The following is a 21,778-nucleotide window of genomic DNA, read 5'->3' as shown; positions in this document are numbered from 1 at the left end:
AATGCTCTATCCGCTGAGCCAAACCAGTTAGGGCAATATACAAGCTATTTTAGAAAAGAATTAATACAGTTCATTTCTATCATTAAAGACAGCTAAATATTTAGCTTTGCTTCTTACCATGTCTATAATAATAAAAGCGTAATATGCAAATTAGACCGGACATCCTTCGGGACGAATCCTGGGCCAGAGGGAAGCCCAGGTCCCGGGAGCCTGCCAGAGGGAAGCCTGGGTGCTGGGTGCCAGAGAGAAGCCAGTGCCGGCAGCCGGGGGAAGGAAGGCCTATTCTTGCACAAATTTCATGCATCGGGCCTCTAGTACTTAAATATACTTGTAAGAATATAATTATGAGTGTCTCTCTCACATCGTGTCTCTCTCTCTCTCTCTCTCTCTCCCCTTCCTCCTTTCCCTTCCACTCTCCCTTAAGCGCAATGGACAAACTATCCTTGGGTGAGGATTAACAAATAATAAATAAATTAGTAAATAAATAAATAAACCATCAGGTTTTGCTAAATATAATCAAGAACACACCCCTCCTCTGTAAAGCAAGGGGAGTGAATTAATTTCAAAGACCTTTTCCAATGCTTTATCTTCCTTCACTTCCTCAACAATTATTTCACAGCAGACAATATAGAGGCTCAAAGAATAACTTATCCAAAGTCATACAACAAGTAAGTAGAAGAACCACTTCACAATTTTAAAAACTTTAAATGTGGATAACTTCTAAAGCCCTCTATCCATTTCCAACAACTTTTTCCAATTGGAAAAAAGGTATATAAGTCTATGTGCCGAGTTATATCAAGTTATAAATTTATCTCGACAAGGGAGGGGTTGATGGGGGACAGTGGAGGTAAGCAAGGGGAGGGAGGGGGACTCCTGCAATAATGTCAACATTAAAAAAACTAATAAAAATAAATAAAATGTAAAAAAATAATAAAGGACATACTTTTATTAACTTTTGTCAAAGAATATAAAAATTTTAGTGCTACTGAATATTTAAATAACTTATACTTACATAGTCACAATGTCAAATTTTCACCAGGATTAAGCCACAAAAAGAAATAGAAAAAAAACACTATAAATAAGAAACATATCGAGATGACACACTCAAAAAATAAGACAATTTGAAAGATAAAATCATAAAAACAAAACATACAGGAATAACAAAAGAGAAAACTTCTGTCAACAAATTGAAACGACTGAAATCTCTCACCTGTATGTAATGAGTGGGTGGAGAGGAATAAACTCAGCCGGCCCAAATTCCACCGAGCAGCCACGCGTGATCAGTGTTAGCAATTCCCCTTGGCATGTCAGTAAAACCAGGGAGCCACGTTTCAACATACAGGCCAGGAAAAGACTGTCATGGGTCCAGCTGATGTCGCCTACCCAGTAGGACCTAGGAAGAGCGAGACGGTATGTTTAGAAAGGATTCTAGACAATGTGCCTGGCAATTCCTAACGGCCAAGCAGAGGTGAAACTCTTCAAAAAACAAGGGCAAAAGAATGGAGAGCAGCCCTAACTGAAGGTTCCCAGGTTCGATTCCTGTCAACGGCACATGGGCTGTGGGCTCGATCCCCAGGAGGGGGTGTGCAGGAGGCAGCCGGTCAATGATTCTCTCATCATTGATGTTTTTCTCTCTCTCCCTCTCCCTTCCTCTCTGAAGTCAATAAAAATATTTCTTTTAAAAAAAGGATGGGGAGCAGACAACTGCCATAACTGCCACATACATTCTGTGTATGTCACGTCCCAGAAAAAAAGAGTTCACGCTCACACATCTACTCCATACGACATACTAATTAGAAATTTCGATTCACAAGCAAATCACAAAATAAAAATAGTCCCTGAGAGTTAAGCTTTTCAGTCACTCACATGTTAATCAGAACAACTGTTAACCCTATTGGTGTCCACAACCGAGATCTACTGATAGACGGAAAGGTCAACACCCGCTGAGTTTCACGCAGTCGCAGAATCCCTGTTCGCAAAGCCATCATCTCTCCTCCGTAACTGTCTGGTAACAGTGATGTCTCATGGAGACAAGAGTAGTTGTTGCTCATGTAAATGAGGGACACCTTAAGTCAATCACTGCTGAACTGAGACCCGTAACACTTTCAGAACGGAACTTTTAAGGGGGGGAAGAAAATGAAGAGACAGGCTGGATGGGTCTAAACACTTTGAAAATTCAGAGAGCAGCACAGGAAAGTGTTCAGAAAGGGAAGTCCGGGGGTCCAAGAGGGAACTTCCCTATTGTGTGTCCCGCGTGGTAGCTCCCGTGCCATCCCAAATCGCCACGAATGTTGCTATTGACCCGTGTGCAAAGAATGTCAACTTTTTTCCAGTTCAGCCTCCCCACTTAAGCCCAATATATTTCTTTTTTTTTTTTTAATATATTTGTTATTGATTTTTTACAGAGAGGAAGGGAGAGGGAGAGGGATACAGAGTTAGAAACATCGATGAGAAAGAAACATTGATTCAGTCGCCTCTTGCACACCCCCTACTGGGGATGTGCCCGCAACCCAGGTACATGCCCTTGACCTGAATCGAACCTGGGACCCTTGAGTCCACAAGCCGATGCTCTATCCGCTGAGCCAAACCGGTTGGGGCCCAATATATTTCTATCCAGCCATGATCCCACTCTTCCTCGGACAACGTAGCAAGAAATAAAAGAGAGAAAATGCTCACCATCTTCCCCGCAAGCAGCCCCCTCCTTAGGCACTTAACGCTTTTCTCACATAAGGCAATCTTTAGAACCTATCACACAGGTGCTGAGAGCTGCATCATCCATCTAAATACCTATTTTGCCAAACTGGTTTGGCTCAGTGGATGGAGCGTCGGCTTGCGGACTGAGGGGTCCCGGGTTCGATTCCGGTCAGGGGCATGTACCTTGGTTGCGGGCACATCCCCAGTGGGGGGCGTGCGGGAGGCAGCTGGTCGATGTTTCTCTCTCGTCGATGTTTCTAACTCTCTATCCCTCTCCCTTCCTCTCTGTAAAATATCAATAAAAAATATTTAAAAAATAAAAAAAAATAAATACCTATTTAGACACCTATTGAACCATCAGAGCCTTAAACATATCACACTGTTGGAAAGAAAACAAAAGCACCATTTAGAAATACAAGAGTTCTTACCTGACCAGGGTAGCAGGAACCACGGGGTTCTTATTGCTACAACCTTTAAGGCTTCCACAGAGAGTAACAAAATTCAGTGTGTTTACAAATAATACCTGAGTTGCCTAGAGAGAGTTAAAGAAGACAAAACCATTAAAGTTATTTTACTTTGATCATTACTTATAATTCTGAAGACCTAGAGATCTATTATTATATCAGTACACTATCTAGGGGTCTTTCCAAACGGGCAACAGTGCTCACCACCCATATATTTCTTTTCTTTTATTCTACATTTTAAGAACATCAGTTACAGCATTGCCCTCCTTTCTTCCTTTTCCCTCAGCCTATTTTTGCTTCTGAAGGCCAAGTATTGAAAACTATAGCAGGTCATTTATTTATTTAATTTCTTTAGTGATTTGAGAGAGAGAGGAAGGGAGAGAGAGGGACATCGATGTGAGCGAGGAACCTTGATCGGTTGCCTCCTGTACCCACCCTGACCAGGATCAAACCAGACACCTGGGCATATGCCCTGACCGGGAATGGAACTGGCAACCTTTCGGAGCACGGGACAACACTCAGCCAGCTGAGCCACACCAGCCAGGGCCTGGTAGCCAATTTAAATAACTTCACCAATCCACAATGTTGAGTTGGATTAGAAAACACCAATTTAAAGAATTACCTCCAGGGGGGAAAAAACATTTTAAAACTGGACTAAACTCTCTGTCCTATAGGTTACTTCCAAGACGGGTTACATTTACTGACCTTCGGGTCTTTCTGATTCAGAGTTACTGCCAGGGTAAGGCCATCTCTTGAAAAGGCAGAAATTAGAGCTCCTCTTGACTTGACTGGTTCACACGAAGGAATCAGACTACCCAGAAGGCAATCTTGCTGTGCCCAATGAACACGGTATGGCAAGGATCTAAGAAAGTAAGGAAATAATTGAAAACAGGAAGTATGGTAACTTCTAGATCAATACGTAGTTCATTACAAAAAAACTAAAGGGTCCAACTAAGTTCCTACATGTGCACATATATTAGGGGCCTCTTAGCAGCCGTCCAAGTCACAGAAGAGCAGTTACCAGTTCAACAAGCTCAATTGCAGAGTTTTGTTAGTAAGAGCATGTTTGGTAGCCAACCCCAAATACATCTGCTTCCACTAATGGTTTAGACACCCCCATTTCTATATTATTGCTAACATTTTTAAAGGGACTGAATAGAGAAGAGTGGGTTTTCCCGAGAGTGTTCTATACTTGATATGAGGACTGTTACATGCATGTTTATTCATTAGATTTGTTTGTTTTACTTTATATGTGTTATACCTTAGTAAGTTATTGTTAGCATAAAAAATAAAGAAAATAAACAGAAAGAAAAATACACCCCCCCCAAATCACAATATATGACTTAGCCATTATATGTTTTTATAATGCATTCTATTTGATGGGCTTTTTAGAATAATTCTATGCTCAAATAAAAAAATTCTCCAGCATGTAAAAAGTACAGCAAATTCAAGTGCCTTTTAAAACTGACTAAAAATTCCTTTCCAAAGTAGTTCTTTATTGTCTTAAAACAAGTAAAACCATAGTCTGCCTTATCTTTTACGTGTTTTCACTTCTAAGAAGGAAAACAAAACAAAAACAAAATAACTGATTAAACGTGTTTAAATGAAAACTAAAGCAATACTATGGGAAGAAAGGATCTGTAAAGTTTCAGAAGTGATAGTTCACTTACTAATCTGACTGTGTATTTCTAAGCCAGTGATGGCGAACCTATGACACGCGTATCAGAGGTGACACGCGAACTCATTTTTTTGGTTGATTTTTCTTTGTTAAATGGCATTTAAATATATAAAATAAATATCAAAAATATAAATCTTTGTTTTACTATGGTTGCAAATATCAAAAAATTTCTATAGGTGACACGGCACCAGAGTTAAGTTAGGGTTTTTCAAAATGCTGACACACCGAGCTCAGAAGGCTCGCCATCACTGTTCTAAGCCAAAGGTACCTGTGTCTTAAAAGGGAGGGAAAATAAGAAAGAAGGGAACATTTACCTCACCTCACAGGTGGAAACATATCCTCATGCCACCGAATTGCTAGACATGTCAACCTCAGACACGCCCCAGAGTAAAACGTAAATGCGCACAAGCAGCAGTCGCCCAATAACTGTAGATAAATGCAATAGACTTTAGCACATAATCTATCCGACAGCAAATCAAGGCGCAGAACATACATATTTCTCATCACAAATGAAATATATCGAGATCTTGTTTCTATTTTTATTCTAAACATTCAGTTCAAGACTGATTTATTTCTGAGCCACAGGTATATCCCAAATGGGAACTCAACATGCAGTTTATTCTCTTAAGAAAACACTGCCATTTACTGGGGCTGTCACTAAAACGATACTTACATAGGAACTTTCTCTTCTACAGTTATATATTATTTAAACTAGGGCACTGGAAGTGGGGTGAGGTAGAGGAAAACAATGAAACTTTAAAATGCAACTTTTATGCGGGCACATCCCCAGTGGGAGATGTGCAGGAGGCAGCTGATCGATGTTTCTCTCTCATCGATGTTTCTAACTCTCTATCTCTCTCCCTTCCTCTCTGTAAAAAAATCAATAAAATATATTTAAAAAAATAAAAAAATAAAAAATAATAATAAAATGCAACTTTTAACAATAGTGGACTGGTAATAAAATGTAGGTCCATGCTGCTATTTAAAATGTTTTTTAGTTCATAAAGGTATTATTTCCTGGGAATTAAACGGCTTATTTAAATGTCACCAATTCTAGCTTTTTAAATTACAAAACTAGCTATATTTCAAAACTGGGGAAAAGCAAAACTAGGGAAAGAGAAAGGAAGCTCTAATATCAAACCATTTTTATAAACACCTCTAAAAATGTGAACAAGAAATAAAAACGTATTTCCCACAATAATTTCACCGTTTCTGGGACGATGATGACTAAAGACCCACAGCGATGCCACTGCCCACTGTGCTCATTCACTCCAGTGTGTGGTCAGAGCCCGAGGGCTCACCTCCTCCAACCCCCTGTCCGATGGGGGTTTTACCTCATTTTTTATGAAAACAGCATGCGCCACAGCTTCTTTATCTTCAGCGGAAGGCAAACGCACTGCTTCTTCAGGTGTGATCTGGGACCACTGGCCCCTCAATGAAGGGCTCTTAGAAGACAGGACATTCCTGAATTCCAAATATTCCCAAAGAAATATGCATCCAGAGGGAGTTACAATCAGAACTCTTTTTCCATCTCCAGATACATACAAATAGAGTCTCAACGAGCTTGCTAAAAATAAAAAATAAAAAGTTAAAAAAAGTAATTAAACCTTGAAGACTGAATTCCCTCCAGAGGCTAAATAATTTATCTCTTCTGACAAAGAACCAGAATAATGTGACCATTAAGGATGTAAAGCTAAGGCAGTAGTAAAACATTAAAAGTACAAATAATAGTAACATATCACATATTTACGTGATATTAGGAACGCTTGGTTATCAGGTATGTTAGGCATACCAGACTACATTCATCCAAGATGAATCTAAGTATCACAAATAAACACCACCAAAAAAAAAATGCAAGGAAATATACATGTACACACACAGAGATATACACACAAAGAGATTTTTTTAATAATAGCAATAGGAAAATATTTCGTCCTCCCTTCCTGTTTTATCAAGTTAAACCAATTTAAACAAATACTTTCTCACCTACTGCAGCCTTAATCACTTCCTTCGGCTTCTCAGCTGCCTGGATGGTTTTCAAACAATCTTGATCTTTGTTCCAAAGGAAAAGCTCCCCGGTAGAAAGGACCCCAGCCAGCCAGGCATCTGTTTCCGAAAAGGAAATGCAATCCTTACAATCTAAAAGCGCCCCTGAGATTGCCCCACATGGTTAGGCATTTCAGGCTGCCTCAGCCTCTGGAAACAGCAGGCCTACTTAACCATTACTGGAGGTCGTGAGAGCCACAAGATGCTTCAAGAAAGGCTGCAGGCGAGGGATTTTCTTCTTTGTCCTTCCCGACAGCAAATTAATTTCATGTATGAGTTTATCATCCAAAAGAAAAACGGCTTCGTTTTCCTGAGAAGAAACACATGAGACTTAAGAGGTGGCAGAAGTCCATTCAAACTCTTACCCAAATGATGCCAGAAAAGAACAGCAAGTGACGTTTAAGAAAGATTACATACCTGTGTACCATGAGTCCTAAAATGAACCATAAGGTTGACTAGGTAGACTGAACATGGTTTCACTCTATCTTAAAATACCTCATTAAAATTGCTTGGTAAAAATGACCTAACAAATGCAATTTAGATTGCTCTGAGGTTTAAAATTACAAGAGTGTCTTCTGCTAGCCAAAACTGGGTCATCAATTAACCCTAGCATGGACAAGTCTTTAAATTACTTATTTAGATTAAAACAGATATGGGTTCTGCAACCCTGGCTGATCATTTTTTAAAATATATATATTTTATTGATGTTTTACAGAGAGGAAGGGAGAGGGATAGAGAGTTAGAAACATCAATGAGAGAGAAACATCGATCAGCTGCCTCCTGCTGGGGATGTGCCCGAAACCAAGGTACATGCCCTTGACTGGAATCGAACATGGGACCCTTCAGTCCGCAGGCCGACGCTCTATCCACTGAGCCAAACTGGTCAGGGCGTTGATCATTTTTTATTACCAAGGAAAAGTCTGCTGTTCTGAATTAACTTTGCCTTCATGTATTATCCCAGGGCAGTGGTTTTCAAAATGCCACCTAACCAGCGGCATCAGCAACCCCCGAGACCCTGTAGGAAATGCATCTTCTTCTACCACAGGCACACTGAACCAGCAGCGCAGGGATGGGGCGCAGCCCTTGTTTTAACAAGCCCTCCCATGACTGTGAACCGCCGTGAAGTTCAAGAGAAGGTAAGTTAATGGTATAATTTCTCCGAGGAAACGACACAACAAAAATTTTTTTAAATATAATTTTTAAAAATTGATTTGAGAGACGGAGATAGAAACATCAATGATGAGAATCACTGATCAGCCGCCTCCTGCACACCCCGCACTGGGGATGGAGCTGGCAACCCGGGCATGTGCCCTGACCGAGAATTGAACCGTGACCTCCTGGTTCATAGGTCAACGCTCAACCACTGAGCCATGCTGACTGGGACCACCAAATTTAACTTTAATAATTGTGATAAATCTAGGTTTGCCCACTTTCCCTGCGGTGAGGCCTCTATCACATGTATTGTGAGCAGTGTCCTGGGCTGTTAGTGCACCGTGACCCACCTTCACCCCAAGTCTAAGGGCCACTGGGTTGCACACTCATAAAAACCACGATAGAAAGAAACACTCCACGGATTGTTCCGGTAGGAAAAGGTTCAGAAGATTAAAAATTCCTTTTTGCTATATGCCATGGCCACCTTTCTAAACATAATATAAAAATGTTTTTTTTGTTTTTAATTAAATCTTTATTGTTCAGATTATTACAGTTGTTCCTTTTTACCCCCACAGCTCCCCTCCACCCGGTTCCCACCCCACCCTCTGCCCTTACCCCCACCCCCCGCACTGTCCTCATCCATAGGTGCACGATTTTTGTCCAGTCTCTTCCCGCACCCCCCACACCCCTTCCCCCCCCGCCAGAATAGTCAGTCCATTCCCTTTCTATGCCCCTGATTCTATTATAATCACCAGTTTATTCTGTTCATCAGATTATTTATTCACTTGACTTTTAGATTCACTTGTTAAAATATTTCTTCTTGATAGACCATTTAACTTTCTGGAAAAGCTAACTTGCTCACTATACTAAAGACAACACACACACACAAAACCCTGTTCTGTGGGCAGGTGATCCTTGAAAGACGGATTTTATTTTTTAAATGCCACAGACCATCCTTCAACCCCAGAGGCAAAGCACACATTCCACACATACGACGACTGGACGGTACGAGAAAGAAACACCCACCAGCCGAAACCGGTTTGGCTCAGTGGATAGAGCGTCGGCCTGCGGACTGAAAGGTCCCAGGTTCGATTCCGGTCAAGGGCATGTACCTGGGTTGCGGGCACATCCCCAGTGGGAGATGTGCAGGAGGCAGCTGGTCGATGTTTCTCTCTCTTCGATGTTTCTAACTCTCTGTCCCTCTCCCTTCCTCTCTGTAAAAAATCAATAAAATATATTTAAAAAAAACAACAAACAAACAAACAAACAAAAAAACACACCCACCTGGCCCAACCAGGAGACGCGGGGCCAGGGCCTCTTCTGCTTGATGGTGGTTGACGTCAAAACTTCCAACCTAATCTCCATGCTTGTCGAGGTTTCCGTGACCAGTTAAGTAAAAACAGTCACAAGATGCTATGAAAACCAAAAATAATGATCATCATAAATAGCCTATATTTACTGAGGATCTTAATTTAGAATTCTCATAAAGATTTGGTGTTCTACTTTTTCATCAGTTCAGTTCTCTTAAGGCAAGATATTGACAATGCATTCGGTATCTCATCTTGAATCCTGAACAGTCCGGCAAACTGTATTTGCTTTTATTTGACAAGTTATTTCTCCGACTGTGAAGGTAAACAAGACCTCGGGGGAGATCTGGAAAATACAGTTTCCACGTGATCTGCCTTTCTCCAAAGCTGGCCACAGCAGCACCTCCTGTCCCATATTCTCCTGCACTGTGCCCTTGACTGTCTCTCAGAGACCCCTTCTCTGGTCTATGCCTTAGCCCTTAAAACTGGATGGGATCTGGTCTATTTTAACCAGAATAAAACAGGAGTGATGCTTTGCATCTCCCAAGGCTAGATCGCAAAAGGCAATACAGCTTCTACCTCACTCCCAGGGAGGGACAGGGGGAGAGAGAAACTGGGACAAGAGAGCGAGTATCAGTGGGCTGGCTCCTGAACGCCCCCTACTGGGGATCGAGCCCCAAATCCGGGCAAGTGCCCTGACCTGAAAAGACCCAACCATCTTTTGGTGCACCAATCGATGCCCACCAACTGAGCCACACTGGCCAGATGTTTGTTTTTTAAAGGGGCCTTACCTCTCCTAGATATAGGATACCGTATATACTTAAGTATTTATGCCAAGGATTTACTTCATTTGTGTGTTTTTTTTTTTAATGTTTTTACCAGGTGTACCGGTTAATAATGCAGATTTTTTCAATAGATGGAGTTACACATATGTTGATATATATGTAATTTGATATGTATGCTATTTTGTTGTATTGACAGCAAGCTTCAAAAATTCATATGCCAAATTTGCTGAAGGTGTTAACATCATAGATATTTTTACACTTAAAAATGTCGAATTTTGTGCCAAAAAAAAAAAAGAGCATTTGCGGGAAGTTTTAATTCATTACTTTATTTTGAAGAAAAGTGCTGCTGAAAGTTATCGTATACTTCAGGAAGCTTATGGTGAACATGCTCCATTTCAAGATACTTGTGACCGCTGGTTTAAATGCTTTAAAAGTGATGATTTCGATGTGAAAGACAAAGAACATCCAGGTCAACTGAAAAAGTTTAAAGACCATTACAAGCATTATTGGATGAAGACGCGTGTCAAACTCAAAAACAACTTGCAGAAAGATTAACCGTTACTCAGCAAACAATTTCTAATCGTTTACAAGCAATGGGTGGATTTTAAAGGAAGGAAAATGGGTGCCACATCAACTGAACGAAAGACAAATGGAAAAGCGAAAAGTCATCAGTAAAATGTTGCTTCAACGGCACGAAAGAAAAGTCTTTTTTGCATCGAATTGTGACTGGTGATGAAAAGTAGATTTATTTTGAGAATTCCAAATGTACAAAGTCATGGGTTGATCCAGGTCAACCATCAACATTGACTGCAAGGCCAAATCGCTTCAGAAAGACAATGCTCTGCGTTTGGCGGGATCAGGAAGGTGTGGTGTATCATGAGCTTCTAAAACCAGGTGAAACCGTAAATACTGATTGTTAATACGGATCACTACCGACAACAAATAATCAATTTGAACCACACTTTGATCGTGAAATGACCAGAATGTGCCAGAAGACACGGCAAAGTAATTTTGCTTCATGATAATGCACCATCACACACTTCAAAACCAGTTAAAGACACATTAAAAGATCTTGCCTGGGAAGTATGAACCCACCCACCGTATTCACCAGACCTTGCTCCTTCAGATTACCACTTGTTCTGATCGATGGCCCACGCACTTTCTGAGCAGCACTTCAAAACGTACGAAGAAGTGGAAAATTGGGTCTCTGAATGGTTTGCCTCAAAACAAGAAAAGTTCTATTGGGATGGCATCCACAAATCACCTGAAAGATGGGGGAAATGTGTAGCTAGCGATGGACATTACTTTGAATAAAGCACTTTTGGTGTTTCTCTTGAAATTATCGTGTTTTGATTAAAAAATCCGCATTATTAACCAGTACACCTGGTATTGATTTTAGAGAGAGGGAGGAAGGAAGGAGAGATAGAAACATCAATGAGAGAGAAACAGGGACCGGTTGCCTCCTGCACCCCCCATCCTGGGGATCAAGCCCGCAACAGGCGACTCTAGGTGCATGGGTCCAGGCTCAACCATTGAGCCACACCAGCCCGGCAGGGATTTGCTTTAAAATACTCCAGCGATATACTCAGAGGTAAGTCATGCAACCAAAATGTGAAGGATAAAAAGGGTTCAAGATGTGAGGATGGAGGCCTACAGGATTTGGTCATGTTTCCACCGCCTATTATGCCCCAAGATCATGTCTGCTGCTGGACTGGCACTCAAAACAGTCATGTCCTGGGCCTCACAGACATCGCCGAACCAGGAGATTCGTTCTCGGAAGGAGGCAAAGTTAACCATCACACGCACTGACTATGCCAGGAAGGGAAATACATGGTCTCCCCAAAGCAGTGCCTTTACTTAAAACACAGGGGCCATGCAATTTAGACCATCTCCAAGCTCCTCTGTGGTTTCCTTCCTCCACGTTCAACGACCTCATCACCAACCCACTGAGGTCTCCCACGGGGGTACCCCCCCCGCCCCCGCCAAGCCCTCCAGGGGCTCCGAGGTGTCCTCCCCGACCTCGGGGGAGCCGCTCCCCGGGGCTGAGGATGGGCAGCCGGGGAGGGGGGCAGGCCAGGGCGGGGGGCAAGGACGCGCAGGGCAGAGGGTGAACGGGGCACAGAGGGCCCAGGAGCCCGCGGACCCAGGCGGGGACGGGGAGGGGGAGGGGGGCCGCGCGGGGCAGGAGTCCGGGCAGTTACCTCCTCCAGGGCCGGGCCCCTCCGGGCGGGACGGCGCGGCGACACCGGGGGCCCAGCGGGCGGCGCGGGCGGGAGGCGCGAGGACCAGGGCGCGGGCCCAGCGGCCGCCCAGACGCAGCTGCGCCCCGGCGACGCGGGGAGGGGAGCCCAGGGCGCCTGCTCCCGCCGCCGGGGAGACGGGGTGCTCCCCCTCCCCTTTCTTCTCTCCTCCTCCTCCTCCTGGTCTCCACCCGGTCCCTCCGCTCGCACAGCCGCGCCCGCCGCCTTTTAGCCCCGCCCGCGCCCCTCCGCTCGCCCCTCCCCTGCCCGCCGCGCCCGCCCCCCGCCTCCTGTCTCCCCGCTGCCCCAGCGCTCCCTCCCCGCCTCCCGCTCTCCCCGCTGCCCCGGGCTCCCCGCCTCCCGCTCTCCCCGCCTCCCTCCCCCCGCGCCTCCCGGGCTGGGGCGCCGCGTTTCCGCTCCCGCCTCCTGAGAGCCCAAGCGTCCCGCCGCGCTTCCCAGGAAACCGTGTAACCGCCGGTCCCGGCGTCACCCCTCTCCCCGTGCAGGCGCCCCGGCCCGAAAGGAAAGGGTTGTGCGCCTAGCGACGCTCCGCACCCTGTCCCGGCCCAGCCCACCCGGGGGAACCGGGCCGAGCCAGCAGCTCCTGGAGCAGCGCTTCTGCGGCGGAGCGGTGCCCCGGGCAGCGGCGGGCTCTCGGTTCCGCCCCGCACGCGTGCAGGTCCCGGGCTGGCTTTTGGGGGCGGCGGCGGGTCACCCTCGCAGGGTGATGGGGGTCGCCCCGCCCGCCCGGATGCGGAGCGTCAGGTCGCTGTCCCAGCCGCGAAGGGTGCGGGGCGAGAACCCCCCAGGCCTCCGGGCCCCCGCCCCCTCTGCTGATGGTGTGACTGAGCCGCGGGGAACGGCCCGGGCACCATTCATCTAAAGGCTGGAGAACGGATGCTTCAAGTTCTCCCAGCGTCGTGAACAGCTTACAGAACTCCTACTCGAGTCAGCACAAAGGTCTCCAGCGGAAACCATCCGGGAACGAGGGAACCCTCACATGGTCCCAGTTTGCTGCGCTCCCGTTTCTCGGTCTTATGACGGCATGATCATGGGCGCTGCGGCACGTTTTGCTGGATGGCCGAAGACCTAGAGGCGTTGGTGTAATTCTAGGTCCGCCGTGCCCTGCATTTACTTATTCTTTAAATTTGACGGGAATAACTGCAATTTGCTAACATTATCGAATGTCTATAACGTAGGAGACATCATGCTAGGGACAAAGAGGGGGAGCCAGTGTTGCCCCTATTTATTTAAGAGATTTTTAGACACAAATCAGTGCAGTGATAAGTTCCAAGTAGCAGCATGCAGACTGCGTTTCCTCCACCTGCGAGGCGGGGGTCTGAAATAGCTGAGCTACCAGGGGCGGAGGTCTGAAATAGCTGAGCTACCAGGGGTGGGCAAACTTTTTGACTCGAGGGCCACAATGGGTTCTTAAACTGGACCGGAGGGCCGGAACAAAAGCATGGATGGAGTGTTTGTGTGAACTAATATAAATTCAAAGTAAACATCATTACGTAAAAGGGTATGGTCTTTTTTCTTTTTAGTTTTATTCATTTCAAACGGGCCGGATCCGGCCCGCAGGCCTTAGTTTGCCCACGGCTGGCTTAAACAGAGCAGCTCGATTAGAAGCAGGTGCATCTGGAGGTGCAGTTAGCGGTGTGGTTCAGAAGCCCAATGCGAGGACTGCAGACAGTTCCTAAGCCTCGGCCTCTCCTTCAGCCTCCCTGGAAGCTCACCTCTCCCCTTTTCTTTAAAAAAGAAATTTCTCTCTCTTTTTTAAATTAAACACGTTATTTACATTATTCTAATTCTTTATTGTTTAAAGTATTACATACAATATTACATATGTCTCCCTTTTACCCCATTGACCTCTCCCTGGCCAACCCCAACCCCTATTTATTTATTTTTAAATCCTCACCGGAGGATATTTTTCCGTTGATCTTTTAGAGTAGAAGAGAGTGGGAAAGACGGAACTATCGATCGATGTGAGAGAAACACATCAATCGGTTGCCTCCTGCACGACCCTGACCAGGGCCTGGGCCAAGGCTGAAGCCTCCAATTGAGGTACGTGCCCTCGACCAGAATTGTGGGGCGCGGTTACGGTGTTTTGGCCAGGTTCAAACCTCGGACTAATGAAAGGACAGGGTCCTCTCATTGCCACGTGCAAGTCCCAGCTGGAGGGCAGGGCCCTCCCAGCACAATCATAGCCAATGGCTGTGGTTGTAAGCTTGAACCTGTGGTCCAAACACGTAGCCCCACGTGCCTTGTGATAGAGTTCCGGTGCATGTAGTTAAGTGAGGTTGAAACTCACGAGAATGCTGTAAACAACGTGATCACGCCCCTACTTTGCCTCCTGGCATCTGCTATAAAATAAAGACACGGCTTGTGGGCGCTGTCATTGTCTCCTCATCAGAGAGCAGCGTCCCACTGAGACCCAGCTATTATTCTCTTGCCAGTCTTTCCTTAATCCTTTTACCCCCCCCCACCCCCCACTTGGGATCACCCTTGGTCGTGCTGGCATGGCACACAGAATCGAACCCAGAGCCCTTTGGTCTGCAGGCCTATGCTCTATCCACTGGGCCAAACCGGCTAGGGCTGGACTCTCCCTTTTTAAAAACTATTTTTTAAATTGATTTTTAGAGAGAATGGAAGGGAGAGGGTGAAAGAAATATCGATGTGAGAGAGAATATCAATCAGCTGCCTCCTACATGCTTTCTATCAGTGATTGAATCTGAAACCCAGGCTCGTGCCCTGATGGGGAATTGAACCACCAACCTTTTGGTGCACGGGATGATGCCCAACAACTGAGCCACACAGGCCAGGGCTCACCTCTCTTTAATATATTCTGATGAGTAAGAATGTAGTGGAGAATACCAATTCTTAAGAGAGTGGGAGCCCAGCTGGCGTGGCTCAATGGTTGAGCATCGACCTATGAACCAAGAGGTCAAGCTTTTTTTAAAATATATTTTATTGATTTCTTACAGAGAGGAAGGGAGAGGGATAGAGTCAGAAACATCAATGAGAGAGAGACATCGATCAGCTGCCTCCTGCACACTCCCCACCGGGGATGTGCCCGCAACCAAGGTATATGCCCTTGACCAGAATTGAACCCAGGACCCTTGAGTCTGCAGGCAGACGCTCTATCCACTGAGCCAAACCGGTCAGGGCAAGAGGTCAAGATTTGAATCCTAGTCAGGGCACATGCCTGGGTTGCAGGCTTGATCAATGATTCTCTCCCATGTTTACTTGGCCCATGTTAGCTTTTGAGTCTGACATGCTTGCTGTGGAGATTCTGGTGAATCCCATAGGTTCCAAGGAATGGTTTCAACAACCAGCCTTTGCGCAGGACGGGAATCAGGAAAGACAGGTGTTCTCCCTAGAGCAGCGTTGTCCAGTGGAATCGACTACCAATGAGAATGTTCTAGGTCTGCTTGTCCAGTACACAGCCATAAGCTACAAATGATATCAAGCACCTGAAATGTAGCTAGTACAACTGAGACACTGACTTTTTTGTTTTATTGTCATGAAATTCAAATAGCCACGTGGGGTTAGTAGTTCTTGTGATGCACGGTGTACCTTTAAAGCTTTGCCATTAACGCGACTCAGCTGCAGTTATTCTCAGCTTCTGTCTCAGTTCAAAATTGCAAATCTCTCGGAGGGAACACGCAAATGGTGCAGTTTGGGTAAGAGGTTCTCTCCGGGATCAGCCAGCCATGGCTAGGATCACACAGTACAGAAATGGCTGCTGAGGGCTTGTCTGGATTTCTGAGTCTTGGTGCATGATCAAGTCGGCCACAGTGGCTTCCAGCCCAAGGGAAGGAGAAAGAGAGCGTGCACACAGTCTCAAGACCTGGGCCAGAAATAAGTTTTTCAGCTTATGTTGCTTTGGAGAGACTTAATTCTGTGGTCACACCTAACTGCAACGGAGGTTGGGAAATGTAGGTTGGCAATGTGCCCTGTAAGACTGAAAAAGTAATTTTAAATTTTTTTATTGATTTTGGAGAGGGAGAGGGAGAGAGGAAGGGAGAGAGAGAGAGAGAGAGAGAGAGAGAGAGAAACATTAATGATGAAGAATCATTATCAACTGCCTCCTGCACGCCCCACTCTGGGATTGAGCCTGCAATCGGGCATGTGCCCTGACCTGGAATGGAACCATAGCCTCCTGGTTCATAGTTCAACACTCAACCACTGAGCCATGCAGGCCGAGCTGAAAAAATGTTTTTTGGTTTTTTAAAAACATATATTTTATTGATTTTTCCACAGAGAGGGGAGAGGGATAGAGTCAGAAACATCGATGAGAGAGAAACATCCATCAGCTGCCTCCTGCACGGCCCCTACTGGGGATGTGCCCGCAACCAAGGTACATGCCCTTGACCGGAACCAAACTTGGGACCCTTGAGTCCACAGGGCGACGCTCTATCCACTGAGCCAAACCAGTCAGGGCGAAAAAATGTTTTTAAAATGGGCAATTAGTAGTTTTGTTTTCTTATATTTTTATTGATTTCAGAAAGGAAGAGGAGAGGGAGATAGAAACATCAATGATGAGAGGGAATCATTGCTTGCCTGTCTCCTGCACACCCCGTACTGGGGATGGAGCCCGAAACCTGGGCATGTGCCCTTGACCAAGAATCAAACCTGGGACCCTTCAGTCCGCAGGCCGACGCTCTATCCACTGAGCAACCCGGCTAGGGCAGGCAATTAGTAGTTTTTAGTACAAGTGGTTAGAATACAAAAAATAATAATACCTATTTCCTGCCTTCAAGAATATCACAGGTTTGGTGAGGAGACAGGTGAATATTTAACTAGCAATGAGTAAGGAACATGCTGTACGAACTTAAAGAAAAGCATGGCTTAGAGCAGTATTTCTCAAACTTTAATGTATTACGAACCACCTGGAAATCTTGTTAAACTGTCGATTCTGACTCAGGGCAGGGGGGCAGTGTATGCAGATGATGCCAATGTTGCTGGTGCTTGGTGATTGCAGATTCGGCAACACCATAGAGGGAATGGCATTTACACCACACCTTTGCTCATAGCATAGTGATTAAGAGACTTTCAGTTTAAATAGACATGACAGAATCTTAAATTTACAGAATTAACCAAGTATTCATACATTCATTATCCACATTAAAAAATTTAATTGAAAATCTAAAAAATATGAGAGGTAGTTGTGTATTTTAACAATCTAGTAAATATTACAAACTAGAGGTTATAGGAGAAAGGGAGCTAAATTCTAAGAGAATAAATATGTGAAGGACAACTCATGATCTTGGGGGAAAAATAAAAGTGGAAGGAAAAATATTTCCAAAATATATTTTAAAAATTGTTAGACATGCATTAGTGACAACAGAAAGAAGGTAATCACACTCCTGGTAGCATCAACGTGAGGAGTCAAGTCTGGGTCTTAGTCCTGGTCCTCTCTTACCTTGTCGTTGCCATGACTTTGGGGCACTTGGTTTAGTTATTCCAATTTTCTTAAAGCCTAAAAACTACATTACCAACAACTCTGCTTTACATATTGTGTATCTTGGGTAAACTCGTGGGTGTGGTTACTGATGGGGGGGGGGGGCAGGGGGAGGACTCTGATAGGAAGCACAATCCGGCAGCTAGTTGCATCCTGTAATGCAGTGGTTCACAGCCTGATGTGCTGCAGGCCCAGCGGGCTGGTTAAACACAGAGAGCTGGGCTCCCCTGAATTATGGATTCAGCAGGTTTGGGAATGGGCTCAATAATCTGAACTCGTAACAAATTCCCAGATGTGCTGATGTACTGGTTTGGTGCACACTATTTGAGAACCATTATTCTAATAAAGTCAGTAGTCACAAGGCCAAAGACTAGGTCAGTGATGGCGAACCTATGACACGCGTGTCAGAGGTGACATGCAAACTCATTTTTTTGGTTGATTTTTCTTTGTTAAATGGCACTTAAATAAAATATATAAAATAAATATCAAACATATAAATCTTTGTTTTACTATGGTTGCAAATATCAAAAAATTTCTATATGTGACACGGCACCAGAGTTAAGTTAGGGTTTTTCAAAATGCTGACACGCCGAGCTCAAAAGGTTTGCCATCACTGAACTAGGTAGACACTAGGAAAAACAGTATCTCCCTGTATAGGTTTTCAAGACAGAACATTAGTTACAAGTTTATCACCTGCTCAAAAAGCAAGGGGGTATATATTAATCTTCAAGGATTGTAACTGAAAAAATTAGTAGTTGGAGGAAATTTCTTTCCAAGGATAAACCCAAACCTTAATAAACTTTAAAGAGAGTGTGTGTGTGCCTATTTAAGGATTGTTGCAGAATCCAGTGTTAGGCGAATGGCCTGTTCAGCTAGCCTATCTAAATTTTGCTATCAACATCTTTGGACTAAATTTAAAAATGAATATTGTAAATTCAATATTTTTGCCTGCAGTAAATTAAGAGTTTCTAAATATTTCCTATCCCTATGGAAATAAGAAGATAAAAATCTTAACCTCAATTGTTTTTTAACCTCATTATAAAACAAAGTAGTAAAAAATAATTCATCTGGTAAATGTGTTGTTTGTAGACACTAGCCATCTATTGGAAACACATTTCTATTAAAATTGTTCTCAATGTCTTAGATTTAGAGCACTTGATATCTAAACCACGCTGAGATTTTATTTTACAGGTCAAAACATGTAGATAAAAATACATTAGGATAATTAATGAAGCCGTTCTAATTTAGCCTGAAGAGACTTGAAATTCCCTGTGATGGCTTGTACTGCTGTTGACGGGCTCATAGACTGTAGCTCAACCAGGTAACCACAAATAGCATCCAGGCAGAGATTTGTAAATCTTCTCCTGCAAGGCAAAGACACCGCATCAACTCTGTGCATTTACACACATTCCTTCCCTCCAACTTCTGTTAACCTTACTCACCTCCCCCACAGAAGCACAAGGATCATGCCATTTAAGTAAATGGCAAACAAATAAGGAAACTCAGGGGGCAGGTGGATTACCACACAACCACCATTTTTCTTTTAAAGATGATTATAACAAAGAGGCAGTAAAGGATGATTCCATAAATGAGGATTTTTTACAATCTTTTGGCCTTTCAAACAAATATACCTTAAAATGGCCAATAATATCACAAAGTCATAATTAAACTGTCCTTGGTCACTAATTCAAAGCAGAAGGAATTTAGAAGTAGTTCATAAATTATATTCTTTCACTTGTAGAAAGAATTCAAGATACAGGTTGAAAAATGGAAGAAAAAACTCTAACCTTTCATATAATGTGATTAGTATCATTCAAATAGGTCTCATTAACATAAAAAGAGCTTAAATCTCCTATACTTCTTTATAATCGCAGTATCTTTCCCCATTCTCTTCAAATTTGTTATCCAGGTATTTATTAGCAGCATTTAATAATGCAATATCTAATTCATAGTTACCTCTCACAATTTAAAACCTGGCTAGGATTCTCAACATATCTGGTCAATAGTACATGTAAACAATCCAAAAGGTGCAGTGGCTTCTTCATTCTGTTCCAGAATGGATCCTATATAGAAAATATACATTGTGAGTTATAAAGCAAACTGTGTCAACTGCTCAACCATTTATGTTAGTTAAAACAGCCATCAGAGTCCAAGGCAAATCATGTGGTTACTAAACTACTTTCTGGTTATGATTAACATTTGAACAATATTGAAGATTGCACTGTGATGTTATTTCGAGGAATATCGGATGTATCAGTCTACTTTGTAGAGCGTGTACTAGTAAATGTCCTGTTTAGGAACCAGAGGTGAGAGAAACAACCATCTCTTCCTAGCATCTGTGACATCACTTTTACTTTGACCTATGCAGACTTAGTCTGATATTGTAAATGAGAGACTAAATTAGTAGTCAAAGAATCTTAGTTCTAGTTCTGACTTTACCTGTTAACTAGCTATGTGAGTTGAGCAGATTATTTAACACTAGAGGCCCAGTGCACTGGTAGGGTTCCTAGCGGCTGCCGGCCAGGTACTCCCTTCCCCAACCGCCTGCCTCCACCACCACCAGCCTGGGCCTCCCTCCCTTCCCCCAGCCAGCCCTGCCCCCTCGTCAAACTCCTGGTGGAGGGGACAATTTGCATATTATGCTTTTATTATAAAGGATTTCTGCCCTTGTCAGATGCAGTAGAAAAGGGGATAATACTACTTGCTCATTTCTATCACACATTCATTGTGAGGCTTAAATGAGATATACAAATACCTTCTAAAGTATATGGACATTTTTATGATGCTACTATAAAAGACATGATCTAGTTCACAAGGTTTTATTTGGATCTTTCATCATAGGACAAAAATTACAAGGTATAGTCTAATAACTGATTTTCAAACCATGTGTCACAATGCTATTTAGTCAGGGGCACTGACCTCTTTTCCCTTAGACTGTCAAACAAAAAAAACATGACAACAGTCAACACAATAGCCATCTGGTGTGCATGCCCTGTCTTGAACCATAACTATATAGGTCATAACAGAGTTTCATCTTATTGATCATGTTGCATAATAAGGTTGCATCTGACTGGTTAATTCTTGGAACCAGAAATCTTTATATACAAGTATAGGCACCTGATTTTTCTAAAAAGTCACTTTGACCCCACCGGTGGTTGAGCGTTGATCTATGAACCAGGAGGTCATGTTTCTATTCCCAGTCAGGGTACATGCCTGGGTTGCAGGCTCAATCCCTACTGGGGGGTATAAAAGAGGCAGCCGATCAATGACTCTTATCATTGATGTTTCTATCTCTCTCTTCCTCTCCTTTCCTCTCTAAATTCAATAAAAACATATTAAAAAAATTTTTAAGAAGTCATGTTGGAGCAAAAGGGTAGGTAAGTACTATGATTATTTTTATAAACCAATAAAAATTATCGGATTGGTAAAAAATATTTTTTGGTGTGATGAATTTTAGAAATTCGTTTTGTGTGCCAATGAGATGAAAAAGGTTGAAAATCACTGGTCTAATCAGTAAGAAGGCCCTTTAAGCACTAGTATTTAGATGAGGTTTCAGTTAATAGAGCTGAAAGGGTTAGCGAGGTAGCTTAACTGGGAAGGGTTAGGGAATGAGGAGGGCCCATGGGAGAGGAAGACAAGATGGAGACTTGAAGGCGCCAGGGTGCTTATTTTACTTGTACAGAGGACAGAGAAAAGCCCCAGGAAGAGGGGGTCCAGGCAGATGGAAACATTTCTGGCCTGAGCAATTACAACAGCCATAAACCAAAGACAGAAAGGGTATCTCTGGCCTGAGCAGCTGGGAGATCTAAGGCAACTCCAACCAGCAAGATAAGGGGGAGAGAAGGAGGGAGGCACCACGTGGGCTTTGAGCTTTGAGACTGATACCATGGAGCAGAATGACCAATGAGGAAAGCAGGGGCATCCCAAATTAAGGACAGGGACCAATAA

General features: G+C 43.7%; 2 protein-coding genes and 1 long non-coding RNA gene across 4 annotated transcripts in view; all 3 read right to left on the bottom strand.

The window, feature by feature from the left end:
* The window catches only part of CPLANE1 (ciliogenesis and planar polarity effector complex subunit 1), a 76,545-nt gene extending 67,107 nt beyond the window's left edge, over positions 1-9,438 (bottom strand). The window contains exons 1-8 of the mRNA XM_070411816.1: positions 9,319-9,438; positions 7,057-7,192; positions 6,823-6,942; positions 6,171-6,403; positions 5,156-5,262; positions 3,864-4,020; positions 3,123-3,226; positions 1,211-1,393 (exon numbers count right to left, since the gene is read on the bottom strand). Coding sequence (XP_070267917.1) covers positions 1,211-1,393; positions 3,123-3,226; positions 3,864-4,020; positions 5,156-5,262; positions 6,171-6,403; positions 6,823-6,942; positions 7,057-7,192; positions 9,319-9,399 — 1,121 coding nt within the window. The 5' untranslated portion in view covers positions 9,400-9,438. The remainder of the gene's footprint in view (positions 1-1,210; positions 1,394-3,122; positions 3,227-3,863; positions 4,021-5,155; positions 5,263-6,170; positions 6,404-6,822; positions 6,943-7,056; positions 7,193-9,318) is intronic.
* Positions 9,439-10,468: 1,030 nt separating this feature from the next.
* LOC139008012 (uncharacterized) lies at positions 10,469-12,549 on the bottom strand. 2 transcript variants are annotated; one of them, XR_011471079.1, is made up of 3 exons: positions 12,328-12,549; positions 11,226-11,390; positions 10,469-10,600 (listed from the first exon to the last, which is right to left on the bottom strand). It is a non-coding gene; the product is annotated as an uncharacterized lncRNA (long non-coding RNA). The 2 variants fall into 2 exon arrangements; XR_011471080.1 differs by having other exon boundaries at positions 11,240-11,390.
* Positions 12,550-18,991: 6,442 nt separating this feature from the next.
* NUP155 (nucleoporin 155) overlaps positions 18,992-21,778 on the bottom strand; it is a 47,061-nt gene continuing 44,274 nt past the window's right edge. Inside the window, exons 34-35 of the mRNA XM_070411815.1 lie at positions 19,787-19,893; positions 18,992-19,194 (exon numbers count right to left, since the gene is read on the bottom strand). Coding sequence (XP_070267916.1) covers positions 19,056-19,194; positions 19,787-19,893 — 246 coding nt within the window. The 3' untranslated portion in view covers positions 18,992-19,055. The remainder of the gene's footprint in view (positions 19,195-19,786; positions 19,894-21,778) is intronic.

Source organism: Myotis yumanensis, unplaced genomic scaffold (assembly GCF_028538775.1).
Source record: "Myotis yumanensis isolate MYYU_CA2020_CCGP unplaced genomic scaffold, mMyoYum1.0.hap1 SCAF_4, whole genome shotgun sequence".
NCBI lineage: Eukaryota > Metazoa > Chordata > Mammalia > Chiroptera > Vespertilionidae > Myotis > Myotis yumanensis.
Note: the sequence above shows the minus strand (reverse complement) of the source record. Positions and strands in the feature narration are given on the sequence as shown.